This window comes from Opisthorchis viverrini (assembly GCF_000715545.1).
Source record: "Opisthorchis viverrini unplaced genomic scaffold opera_v5_427, whole genome shotgun sequence".
NCBI classification, from domain to species: Eukaryota; Metazoa; Platyhelminthes; class Trematoda; order Opisthorchiida; family Opisthorchiidae; genus Opisthorchis; species Opisthorchis viverrini.
Genome location: NW_008752088.1, coordinates 123890 through 137005, shown reverse-complemented (window position 1 = coordinate 137005; position 13116 = coordinate 123890). Strand labels below are relative to the sequence as shown.

General features: G+C 45.6%; 1 protein-coding gene across 1 annotated transcript; it reads left to right on the top strand.

The window, feature by feature from the left end:
- Nucleotides 1–2529: 2529 nt before the first annotated feature.
- Nucleotides 2530–12621, top strand: T265_10965 (hypothetical protein; the record flags this gene model as incomplete). Its single annotated transcript, XM_009177490.1, has 7 exons — nt 2530–2914; nt 4910–4972; nt 5012–5122; nt 5157–5540; nt 7529–8284; nt 10310–10488; nt 12156–12621. 7 exons carry the CDS (start codon nt 2684–2686, stop codon nt 12289–12291), a joined length of 1860 nt encoding a protein of 619 aa, XP_009175754.1.
- Nucleotides 12622–13116: the final 495 nt, after the last annotated feature.

The following is a 13116-nucleotide window of genomic DNA, read 5'->3' as shown; positions in this document are numbered from 1 at the left end:
ATCATCAAATGTGAACTCATTTTAGGACGAGATTACCACCTCTCTGGACAGTTCTGGGAATTTCGCCTGTGGCACGGCACCATCAGGTGCACTCAAGCACTGGACATCAGACCAAACGGTGGCGCTGCTTAAATCTGGAAGAAATATTCCAGCCAGTCCCGAACATAACCTGGTGTTGTGAATTATCAGACGTCAAGTAAAGGTGAGCAAGTAAGCCGACCGTGAAGAATGGTGGATACAGAGGGCCGAAGAAATTGAAGGGGCCCAGAAAGACTGTAATGCCGGAAGTTTATTTCAGTTGATCCGTGCGACTGTTTTCGGGAAACCACCTGTGGGCAAAACCATCAAGGCTCGAAAGGGACTGACCATCTCGAATAAACAAGAACGCCTCAACCATTGGGCCGAATACTTCGAACAACTATTGTCAAGGCCACCAGTTGGCACCCATAAGGAGCGCACAGTTGAGGTAGAACCCTGGACGATGAACGTGGAACCGCCTACGGCCTCGAGGGTTTATGACTGCATATGTTCTCTTAAGCGCCACCGAACCTCTGGTACGGATGACCTGTCACCCGCATTGTTCAAAGATGAGGGTAAAGTCCTCAGTCGGCGCTTGTCTGACCCGTTTGTTTGCATTTTGGAAAAGGAGTCTGTCCCAGACAAATGGGGAGAGTCGGCGATAGTGCCCACTTTAAAAAGGGTCTCGTACTGAGTGTGGTAACCACAAGGGATCAGCTTGACCCCGGTCGTGACGAGACTGTTGGCGTCACTTTTTCTTTGTCGCCTTACGGTGGCTCGTGAGACACTGACTTGAAAGCAGCAAGCAGGATTATGGCCTTGTAGTGGTTGCGTTGACCTAATCTTCACACTCCGTCAGGTGCTGGAACAACACCATACGTATAAGTGACCCACAATTCTAGTGTTCTTGGATTTCGAGGGCGCATTTTACTCGGTTGACTGCTCTGTTTTGCTTTACACGCTTGCCCACCAAGGAATGTCCAAGAAATGTTCTTTGTATTCCCAGAATTCCGGACGTGTGAGAGTGTACGGAGAGCCCTCCAAAAGCTTCGATGCACAAAGTGGTGTCCGTCAGGGATGCCCACTCTCCACATTCTTGTTTAACTTTGTGATCGATGAAATCACGAGTCGAACTTTTGAGGGTATCCAAAACCCCGTTGTTCAAATAGCCTGTGACGAAAGCCTTGTTGATTAGGAATACGCAGACGAGATCGGTGCAAGTGTTTTGGATTAACTGACCAAATCATCCTTTGGTATGCATTTGCACCCACAAAGTATAAGGTCATGCTTCTGGGCCTACAGTCACTGAGCACGCCACTTACAATCCAGGGGGAGGCACTGGAAGTTGTGGAGCGTTTTGCGTATCTTGGAAGTTGTATTAGTTCTGATTGTAGTGTGATGGATGAGGTCAGTGCACGAATCTGCAAGACCCGTGGTTCGTTTGCCACTTTGCGACATCTATGGCGTCAGAGTGGTGTATCCCTTAATCTCAAGGGACGTGTGTATCAAGCTACATTGCAGACTGTTTTGTTCTATGGATGTGAGACTTGGCCTGTTCAGGCACCGGAACTAAGAGATCTTCAGGTGTTCAGAAATCGTTGTCTCAGAACCATAGCTCCTATCGGTTAGTGTGGGTAATTAGAAAGCAATTTTTCGGGTGTGCAGTGGGCACTTCCATTGAAGAATGTGTCCAGCATCATAAGCTTTGTTGGTTGGGACATGTGCTGCGTATGCCGAACCACCATTTGCCGAAGATAGTGCTGTTTTCCATGCCCACGTCAAAGTGACGGAAGCAGAGAGGTGACCAGCCATTGCGATGTCGGAGTGTATTAAAGCGATTGCGAGAGAATACGTTGGTGCTACCCGCCTTCCAGGATGGGGACCATTTGATCCTCACTGTACCAGTGGCGTTCTTGTGGACGTTTTCAATCCAGATAGCCTGGTTGGGTGTCTGGAGGTGTAGGTATTTCGGAATGATTGTAGTAAGCTCGCACCAAGTACCTTGCCTATCCATTTTTATTCTTTTCTTTACAATAAGGCTTTCAAATAAGTCATGGTTGTATGGCAGTGAAGCGTCAGTGTTGGATACTGATGTCATGCTGTCGATGATGATGATGATGATGATGACTTCGCGGTCAGTATTTCGTATTTGCAACGCCAACCTAGCGGTGCTGAAAAAATAAAAATACATAATACTCCCTTTCAGTACCTAATTTTTATGCCACTTGCAGGAAGTAAGAGGGCTGAGATACTGACTAGTTGTCAAAACGTAAACGCGAGAAGTTGAGATGCCGGATTCTTATTTGAACCACGGCCCTTCCGGTCAATACTTTCGCACCGTTGCCACTTAGCTATCTCGGGCTCAATGATTCTGGTGAAATTTGCAGCGTAGCATAATGGCTGGTTGCACCGCAGTGTTTTCCTCTTATCGTGGAACGCTCCTGTGTAGCTTCTTCGTAACTACAAATGTCTTCGAAGATACTTCGTTACATTATTTCATGGTGTCCTTTTTAGATTTTGGCGTTGGTGTTGCAGCATCGAAGCCCTCAGAGAACCCCCATTCTCGAGAGTCGCTGAGTTATCCGGTCTGCGGTGACTGTTTTCCGCCCTGTAGATGCGATCGTAAAGTTAACCTCTTCAAATCTTGTGTTTTGGTTTTTGGATCATGGAAGCCTGGGAGTACTGGAAGTTGCCGGTCTCTGTCGTCCCTCTGCAGCTGGTCATTGCCAGCATTACAACTGCCGGCAGATTTCTGTCATTAATAGCGTTAGCAATCGTTTCAAACGACTATCCATGGAAGCCGTGCAAACTCGGTCTAGATTTCGATGTATTTTCATGGGTTACTCCTAGTAACCCACGAGTTGGTGTGCACGTCAATGTACTTCTACATGAATTGGTAAGCCGTTCTGTGTATTTGGTTTATTTCCGAAACATTCGTCTTGTTACGTAGTTCAATGAAAGACCATCGCACTTTCGTCCCCTTTATTCTTTGTTTACGATGCCGCTTCCTCCCATGCTAGGGTCGACTTGGTATGCGCCTTAAAACAGTTTATTCGCCCGATGTTGATCATTACTACTCATTACTACTCTCGATGTGTGATAAACTGCATGTTGCCACTATACCACCTACTTCAGCTCACCCTTATAGCTTTTGCATCCCTTCATACATATTTATTCAGTTGTATCACCCTCTCGACATCTAACTGCCACGCTACCTGAGGAAGCAAGAGAGTTGAGATACTGCTAGGTTGCCTGGACCTGAACAGGAGCAGTCGAGGTGCAGAGTTGTGGTTCGAAACACGGACCTCCCGGTCATTTGACAGGGATATCACCCAGTACAGCCTACAGCCATAGAAACACGGGTCAAACTTCTGAAATCCTAAGTCTAGGACCTCAAGTAGCTAATGCCATTCCAAATAGGATATAACCTAGTGCTTTCGTGGATTCGGCTTGAGTGAACAAAACCGCAACGTGCGTGTTAGCGAAGACTGCATCCTGTCGATGAGTTGGTGGGATTCAAGACGAAAACAAGACAGCTACCTTACTTTGGGAGTCTAATTTGGGATTCTACTTTGGGAGTCTAATTACGGTGTTCTACTACTTCAGCTCACCCTTATAGCTTTTGCATCCCTTCATACATATTTATTCAGTTGTATCACCCTCTCGACATCTAACTGCCACGCTACCTGAGGAAGCAAGAGAGTTGAGATACTGCTAGGTTGCCTGGACCTGAACAGGAGCAGTCGAGGTGCAGAGTTGTGGTTCGAAACACGGACCTCCCGGTCATTTGACAGGGATATCACCCAGTACAGCCTACAGCCATAGAAACACGGGTCAAACTTCTGAAATCCTAAGTCTAGGACCTCAAGTAGCTAATGCCATTCCAAATAGGATATAACCTAGTGCTTTCGTGGATTCGGCTTGAGTGAACAAAACCGCAACGTGCGTGTTAGCGAAGACTGCATCCTGTCGATGAGTTGGTGGGATTCAAGACGAAAACAAGACAGCTACCTTACTTTGGGAGTCTAATTTGGGATTCTACTTTGGGAGTCTAATTATCGGTGTTCTAGCTTTTCACATCGTAGAAGGAAAACACCTTAACTGAAAGGCCTTCCATCCTCGAGCGTCATACTGCGGTAGACTGCGATTAACAAAGGACTTCGCTTACAATGAGGGAGGCTTTGTGGGCACAATTATACCCAAAACAGTGAAAATACCGAGATATTTTGCTGTGCTGACTGCCCATGGATCAGGAGGTGATTGCATAGTTTGCCGATAGACAGTATCGATACGTAGTTTGTACACACCAATGAGGCCACTGCCCACTTGGGGCTGTTGTTTGACCCCATTCGTTCATGTAATAGGACAGCGCAGATGATGCATTGTCGCAATTGAAATCGTTCACATCTTACAGCTGGGCTTTTTTGGCGCACACTTACCACATGTAGCGCAGTCTATGTCGTTACTCGAAGGTGATAGTATCAGCTCTTCTAATATTTTGTCTCAATTTGTTTACCTTAATTATTCGTCTCGCTAGATCTACACCAGGTCATAATGTATACTAGGCGGGCGAGTCCTGATTCAGTCATAGGTGGCTTTACAATGCTACTCCGATAGAAGTCTAATCTTCGATAATTTGTTCACACGGAACCACCAAATGAATGTTCTTTATAATGAGATTTTCACTGTTGGAGCGTCTTTCTTGGGAAATAGAGGAACCACTCCAATTACCAGCCTTATGCTCCATACTTTTCAAATTAGCCAAGTGATTTTGTACAGGCTTGTTCTCAGCTGACAACAGCGTGTTTTTGCAAGTGCCTCCACATTTCACCGGGTTTCGATCGTACTTTTCTGTAACTTGGTTCCTGTACTGTATCGTTCCATGTCTTAGTATCCAGCCAAGGAAGCATCGGCTGCAGGTCCGGTTGATCTTGACGGACGACTTTCTCCACAGGTAGGTTCTACTCTGCTTTTGGTCTTTAATATCCTGAAGGATTTTATTCAAGCACTCCAGAAGATTGACCTGGAAGGTCTACCAAACAATTTAGACGAAAGCAGTTTTATTTTCCAACCTACTGACCTGTCAACGTGTTCCACCTCCTGGGTAAGGTAAATTCAAAGATTATATCCGATAGCAGACCCCCAATCTAAATTGCAAGCCTAGTCCTTCGAACGATGACACTGTGGAACTCTTGCCAGTCAGTCGGTGTACTCCATCTCCTGCCGTCGAGCCAATGTTCTCTCCTATGTCAGCAGACCCACTTTGGTCCGATACGGATAAAGTGGAAGTTATCAATCCGGACACTACCGCATCTTCTGAAATTCCTGAGCTACCGGGGTTAATCGATCCTCGTTCCGATATAGCCGCTACTGTAGGGGTGGAGGGGGCCTGTCTATCACTGCACGCTCCGTCTACCATAACTTCGCTGCAGTCTGAAAACCCCACAAATACGGCTGAGGATGATGACTTGGACGCCAAAATATTACCACCTTCTGTGCTTTCTCTTACATCTGGTGCTCCGGTAAGTACACTATGGGCACAACCCATTCTTTGTTTCACTGATCCTAAGTGCAAAAAGGATTTTTATCTTACTAAACTACTCTAAGTTCGTCCACCGATCTAATACTTTCACGTTTCATGTGTTCGCTTTTACTTCTTCGTTTTTCCCTCTGTCATAGTCATCATGATTGACAGTGATATACCAGTAATACATACTGGTTCTTAGCTGCCATATATGACTTATTTTGCTATGACTTGTTTTGTTCTCTTTACCTTTGTGTATTGTGGATTTTCGAAGGAACTCTTTCTTTGATCAAAAGGATTTGCGAATAATCACTCAGCCTCACCACAGTGAAGCTACTGTGGATGGAGAACGCGGGGATCAACAGATCCCTCCACCCTGCAGACGAGTCGAATGCAGTAGTTCTGCCTCCCGTTTTAGCATGATTCATTGTTGGCCCAAATGTACTACATGCTAGGAGCGAACTGAAGAGGTATCACTCAGTTTGCCTTTTTGAAACGGTTTTCTTTCCAACCAGTCCATGGCCGGACAGTTTATTCTCCAACTACTAACCGGTAGTTCACGGATTCGAGTCTTCCTGAGGATCCCTGAAATGCCCTTTGCTGGTTTTTCTCAATATTAATGAAACAGCTGCACAGTTCTCTCTGGCTTTTCGGCATGTGTTGGCATCATTTACAATCGTTCAGCTGTAGCACCCTTCCGGTGCCTAACTGCCATGCCACCAGAAGATTGCACGAGGGCTGGGATGCTGCCAGGTTGCCCAAACGTAGACATGGGAAGTGGAGAGGCAGAGGGCGGGTTCGAACCACGGACCTTCCGATCAGTAATTTCGCGCTCTAACCACTTCGGCCGTCTCGCCAGAATCTTGATTGGTATTCACGAATTCCTTCATACAACCAACAAGAATTAAATCTTGTTTTTAACACTTGATAACTGTCCACACCTCTTCAGCATTACTAATCCAGTGTTCCTACCAGACTCAAACAGTACTCCGAAGATTTTGACGTCCTCAGCGCGCAGTGACTAGGTTTCTTACTTATATAGCAACAAGGAGTGAACCGCAGCATTTCAGACTCGGTTCTTGGCAGAAGACCTGATGTCACGCCTACACCACATGTTCGCAAAAGTTTCCCTGGTCTTCTTAATCCGAATGGTAGTATCATCTTCAGCTGAACCACCGTGGCTGATACAGCTGCCCAGGTCGACAAATTCCTCTACTTCGTCAGTCGGTTCATCCGCAAGTATGAGGCTAGGGTTTGAGCCTACCCAGTCTTGCAGTAGCACTTTACATTTTGCAGTTGCGAAGTGAATGCCGAACTACGAGGCAGTATTATTTAGACTAATATTGTTTGCATTACGACGGCGTCAGGTCCAGGAAGAGAGAGGTCCGCGTACTCGATATCTGTGGGCGGATGCCTTGGGAGTACCTCGACCTCTAGGGCATCAGAGGCTTGTATTAAGTCTTCCGTACTCATGTCAGTGACAAATTCGCCTTGCGTAACACCGCTTGTAGTGAACTCAGGCGAGAGCTTCTTGTAGATCTTCAGATACCCGCGTGAGTCAGGGTACGGCACCTTAAATAGAGTCAAGAATTTATGGGGGGGGACACGTTTGCTCCACAGCCACTGCCATAGTGTCTGACAGTTCACAGAGTCAAAAGCAGCTTTCAGATCGGGGAAGAGTACCATTTTTAGTTGTTTGGAGCAGTGTCGTTGATCCGGCATCTGCCTGAGAGTAAAAATGTGATTGGTGCTTTACTTGGCTTTGAGCGATGGCCAATTAGATTTCAAACTGCATTCGTAAACTTCATTATTTCGCTTAGCACACCATATATGTTTTTACGAGGTGTACCTGGCCTAGTTGCTGATTTCCGTTGATATAGCACCATTCTTGCGGTAAATCCGGTATAACCTTATTCCAATATTAGAGGTACATTAGTCTACCATCGAATCATTTTCAACCGCAATTGTCGCTTTTTCATTCCGCAGAATATATGGACTGTTGGAGGCTGCAATACGCACGAATCCCCGACTGTTTGCTTCAAGAACAACGTTGAACCTGTACGTCCTTTCCCTCGCGTCCTTCGTCTGAATTCGGATATGTTGTTTGGGACCACTAGTTCAAATGAGGCAAAAGTAAACTCAGAAGATCCGATACCAGAAAATGTGCAACCCACTGACTGCCCCGTGGTGGCATCGAACTGTGTTTCATCCACACCGACGGAGAACCTTTCGCGCACATCCAGACGCAAATCTGTACTCAAACCGCTACAAGTGGGACAGCGACGCAGTCGCAGTACAAGTTTTAGCAGCACTTCAGATTTAGAGCCCCTAAGCGGATCTAGTCAGGACTCCGAACTCAGCTACCGTCCTTTCATTCTCAAGCAAAGTCCTGGTCCTTCGAATCGTACGAGTGGTCCCATCAAACGTATTTCGCTTTGTTCAGTTTCGTCGAAATCCTGTGGATCGTTGTCAACCAATGGATCGTTGTTCGAATCTACTGGAGATATATCTGTTTTCGACCGCGAGGAATCCAGCACTCCTTCACCATTTCAGCATGGTGGCTCCTTGTCCTCTGATTTCATTGCGTCCCAGCGTTCACTCAGTAGACGAGGGGATTATGTTCAGCGCGATATCGCTGCGCTAGAACATGCACATGTCCCCTTCAGCTATGAAGAGATAGTCGGCGCTAGTAATGAGAAGTTCAGGGAAATGAAGTCCACCCCTTACTTGACTCCGCACCAGGTATGATTCTGGCACCAATTTTGGTTATGCATTCAACTCGGGCGCTTTGTTTTGCTTTATTTTGGACTGATATCATTTTACTGGTAATAAGTTAAAACCTCAAGCGACCCTAGATATACTACGCAGCAGTTGTAGGACCGTACGTCAATACCATGAGTGCCTCCATCTGCAAGGACATGTCTGCGCAAGACTATTAAGAGACCAAGCAAGGTACCGCATTTAAGTATCTCGGTTCCATCACCTTATTCATCGGATAGGCGGAAGAAGAGGTGCAACGACGGAGTGACAGTTCCAAATACGCCTTTATGCGGCTGACTAGCGCAGTGTGGAGAATAGCCGAAGTTGATCTACGTACCGAACCCCGAGTCTCCATTGCGACGGTCCGCCTGGTCCTAATTTACGACCGCGATACGTGGACGGGGGACGCCCAAAAAAGAACTTTTTGACAGCCGTTCCAAGTGATGAATACGGGTAGGTCTGTACCTGGAGAGGTTGTTCACTGACGAAACCTGGAACCATCTTCAAAACCTGGCACACCCTCTCCAAGCTACTTCACCAGCGGTGTCTATTCCATAGGAGTGACTGAAATGCTATTGGTGGTAATGTTGGTAGCTCAAGTAGCGTAAGTGCTCGTTGGCTTGTTCCAATCAGTTTGATTGCAAGCGTTTCATCACCACTTGAGTTAACAGCAGTATAGCCTTTTACGGAAGAAGGACTATATCCTGACACATGTTTCGCTTGTTCATGAGTGTTCCGGATGGTTGCTTTCTTGTCGAGACTGCTAAGTGGTTCAGATGCGAACTTATATGGCTGCAACCTAACCCCGCCATCCCGACTTCCCCCGTCTAGGCTTGAGTAAACTGGCAAAATCTCAACCCTCGTGTCTCCTTCCAGTGGCGTGATAGCTAGGCGCCCAAGAGATGTCACTGTTGAGCACTTTTTACTTCTATTATTCACGTCGTTCCGGTTTTCACCAGTCGTTAATGATCGGTAACCACGCACCCCATACTTTCGTTGGGTTGCAGAAACTCGTCTGCGACCTCCGCATACACTACCACCAAAACTCTCGGGCGCTAACTTCCTACGATCCTATAATTTGTTCCAATTGAAAATCTGTTTGATGAACGGTCTATTATGGGAGTGATGAACGTCATTCGTACGCCTTGCTCATGACAGAACTATCTTTGCATCCTCGTAGCTAGCATTAACGTTTGTCTGTACCCTTGATTAGCTTTGGGTCACCAACATGTTTACCCTTAGGCATAGGTTTCTAATCTTCGTTGAATGGCTCAACCACGTGTTGGGAGAACTTTTGCAACAGAGGATGCTTGTCAATTCATTCGTTACGCTGAGTGCCCAGTGAAAAAAAGGCTATTTTTCGTAGCACCGCTTCTCAAACGACTGGTTGGCGTTTGGGCGTGTGTTTTAATTTCACAAAAGTACTGTCAGCTTCGGTGGTCATCATTATGTTCTTAGTCTGCAGACAGTTTTCGCCTTATAAACACTAGTTTTTCATGACTCAAGGGTATTTTCTAAAGTATTCTGGTCTTATATATTCGTGCAGCAGATACCTACTGAACACGCTGCTTTCGCACCTACAGTTGACTGCATTGTTGTTTCGGCCCAGATGTTCACCATACTCGCTCGTGCCCTAACTAATCAATGGCCCCGATGCGTTTACCGTAATTTCCAACGAGATTGCCTGTCGCATCTCGCATGCCGAATTCGGATGTCTTTGGTGATCATTGAAAAACAGATTTGTTACTCCGTTCGTACGGTGAAACCATTTCCAGTTCTGTTTTCCTTATGTGATAGGTCGTAGTGTCTCCACAGTGTTCGACTGTTTCCCGACCGATAACCTGTAGCTTATCGAAAAAAGAACGGTAAACATCGTAGATTAAGTGCATCAGCTGTATCACCACCGCCTTCTGAACGGTTTTTGTTCACAGTGGTTTTTGTCTTTGTGTGTTTTGTCCGCTTTTGAGGCTTCTCAGTACTCAGTTGTGTATGCTTTACCTTCTTCAGATGGACGTATTGATCACGGCGAGAAAACGAGCCACCAATAGGCAAGCTGCCGAGCGCTGTAGACGTCTAAAACTTGCCACTAGAGACGACCTGAGTGAGCAGCTGGCCGCTTTACGGACGGAGCGCCAGGTACTTGTGAGACAGATTGCTCAAGCTAGACAGCGCAAGCAAAGAGCCAGGTAATCTACATTCCACGGATATCCTGTATCTGATTGCGTTATTTTTTTGCACTCAGTGTTGTTATTCTAGGACAGTACCACATCTGTAGCATTGTATCCTATCGAATGCGATGGTAACATCCCTCAACAACTGCAGAGTGTGCAGTGCGTTAGTATGTCCTCGACACTCTGTTTCTCTCATTTAATTGGCACAGGTAAATTGTGATGTGAAAGTGATACCCAGTGTGTTTCAGATGAGTTTGGTAAGCATTCTGTCGTTTTATGACTGGGCATCGTTTCGCTTTCGATGCGAAAGCCTTGTCAGGCCAGGTGTGACTAGGTTGGCCGAATTTTGAAGCAGGCGAAGAAGTGATGGGCAAGAACTATTCCGATTAGTACACTAGGTCTGTATTGAACGCCGGTCAAAATACACTCTTCCCAGTTACCTGATAGTATCGTATATTTGTTTGAGTCAGTATCCCGGAAGGCTCCGAGATAACTTATTGTTTCTGATAGCCAGAGTGGTTTTTTCTTGGAATAAATCTGCGTTTATGGCCAGTAACATGAAAGCATTACATTAAGCTTTTCTACGAGGTCACACACAGTGCCGACCAGAAAACTAGTACATAGGCTGTTGGCTGTAGAGCAAATCAGTTTCCAATTCACATAGCTCGATCCACAGGGTCGATGTCAATATAGTCTAAAAACCTACCTCAATTTATCACTTCACATCCGAATTAGAAGGAAAGTCTTATCTTAGATTCGGTGCATGTAACAGATGGAGTATACGTCCACGTATTTACTAGGTGGGTGGACAATCATTTAGAATATAGGTTTGACTCAATAGCATGCGCTGGACAGTTGGCCTGAATTTCACCACATTTCCATGCTTTTCAACATAGCCTGCTTTTCTGTTACTACCATTTATCCCTCCACATTGTGCTTCTGAGTCTATATTCGCTTCGAGAATTCGTGATTGTCATTGTTGAAGGAGTTGCTGTCACCCTAGTTGACTTGGCAATAGAGCGTCTGTGGTTTTTATTCTGAAGTTTGGAGCGTTTTATCTCTAATAATGGCTTCTTCTCTCAGTGAGCTCATTGCTACTCTTGACATGGTCCATTCCTCCGGCTGACAATACACTGAGCTTCAGATCCAGTGTCCTTTCATTCGTGGGCACGTCTCGCATAGCTCATCTCGGAATGAAATACTTGACAACATCCATCCAGACTCCTGTATGGAGACTATGATTCGTTCTTCGCGGGTGATGGATTGTTTGCACCCATTGATCAGTCGACTGATCAATAATTCAGGTGGCTTTCCTGAATCATTAATGGTCACGTGATTTTCTGGTTGACATGTTCTTGTTACTTGCGTAATGGTGCATCAAAATCTAAGGAAAATGATGATAGCAGATAGTCTCTTATCCGTATAAGTTAAAAACCGTTCAATAAACGGGAGAGAAAGTGTTTTTATGAACCAGGGGACGACTAATGGTCATCACTCCATGGTGCTTTTTGTCTAAGCAAGCATCCTTGTCGCAGTTAGGGGTGTGTGGGCACACCGCTTTGAGTTTGACCCTGTTTGCCTTTTTGTACGAACATATCATTTCATCATTTTTTTCGGGTAACGAACTACTGGCAACAAGCGGGCTAGTTTTTGTCAGTTTCTTATGCGCTTCACTCCTATAGCGACGCACTTCTGGCCGAGCAGAAACGTGTCCTGTCACTTCTTTGTGGTCCAGAAGGAGATCGGTTGAAATACTCTGATTGGCGCGTGCGTCTCACTCACGATGATGAAGTTGTGGTTGTTGCTGTGGGCCGATAGACACCCTTTCGCCAGTACCCTTCGATTCGTGTACTTTTTCGTGTTTTTGGTATGTCAACACTTATTTATTGATCCTGACTATCAAACCACACCACTCGCACAGACGTACACCCCACTTTTACCGTATACAAGCTGAAAGCAAACCAAGCCTGGATGTGTTCTTACGCATCCACTATCTTTTTTCAGCGAGCCGTACATTGGAAAATCTTATATCTGCACATATCCGAACTATCTGTCATTCGTTTATTTTTCTTGTTTCTTTACATGTATGTTAATATTAGCTCACATTGCTCTGTTGTTCTGCAGCGATCATATAATACTTGGTAGTTCACTATAAATGCTTTTCGTTTTTATCGTGCCACTGGTAATGGAAACCACATGTTCAGTCACATGTCTTGCACCTTGGTGCCTTAAGTTAGTTTCTACTGCTACGCCATTAAGACCACTTTGTTGATTCACTCGATTACCAACACTGTAGTTACCCTGCTCACATATTCAACGAGTGATGTTGTGTTTTATCGTCGCTGATGAGATGTTCTCCTCAGTTGACCAAGACAACCGTGCATTCAGCTGAACGATGGTATGCGGATCATTGCTGTCGGAGATAAAGGGGGAAATTGCAGCTGGAATGGGTAGCAGATATATTGCAAATAAACGGGTGTGGCCCAAAACGATTTCTTAGTTAATCTTTAATATGGTCCCGAGAAACCCAGAAGTTCTGGGTGATGACTGACAGGCAAAGCGAAAAGTAGATTGCTTTGGTCCACGTTTAATCAGATTACGAGTGGTTCGAATTTGAAAATGTCTCCTTTTGAAATTGGACAT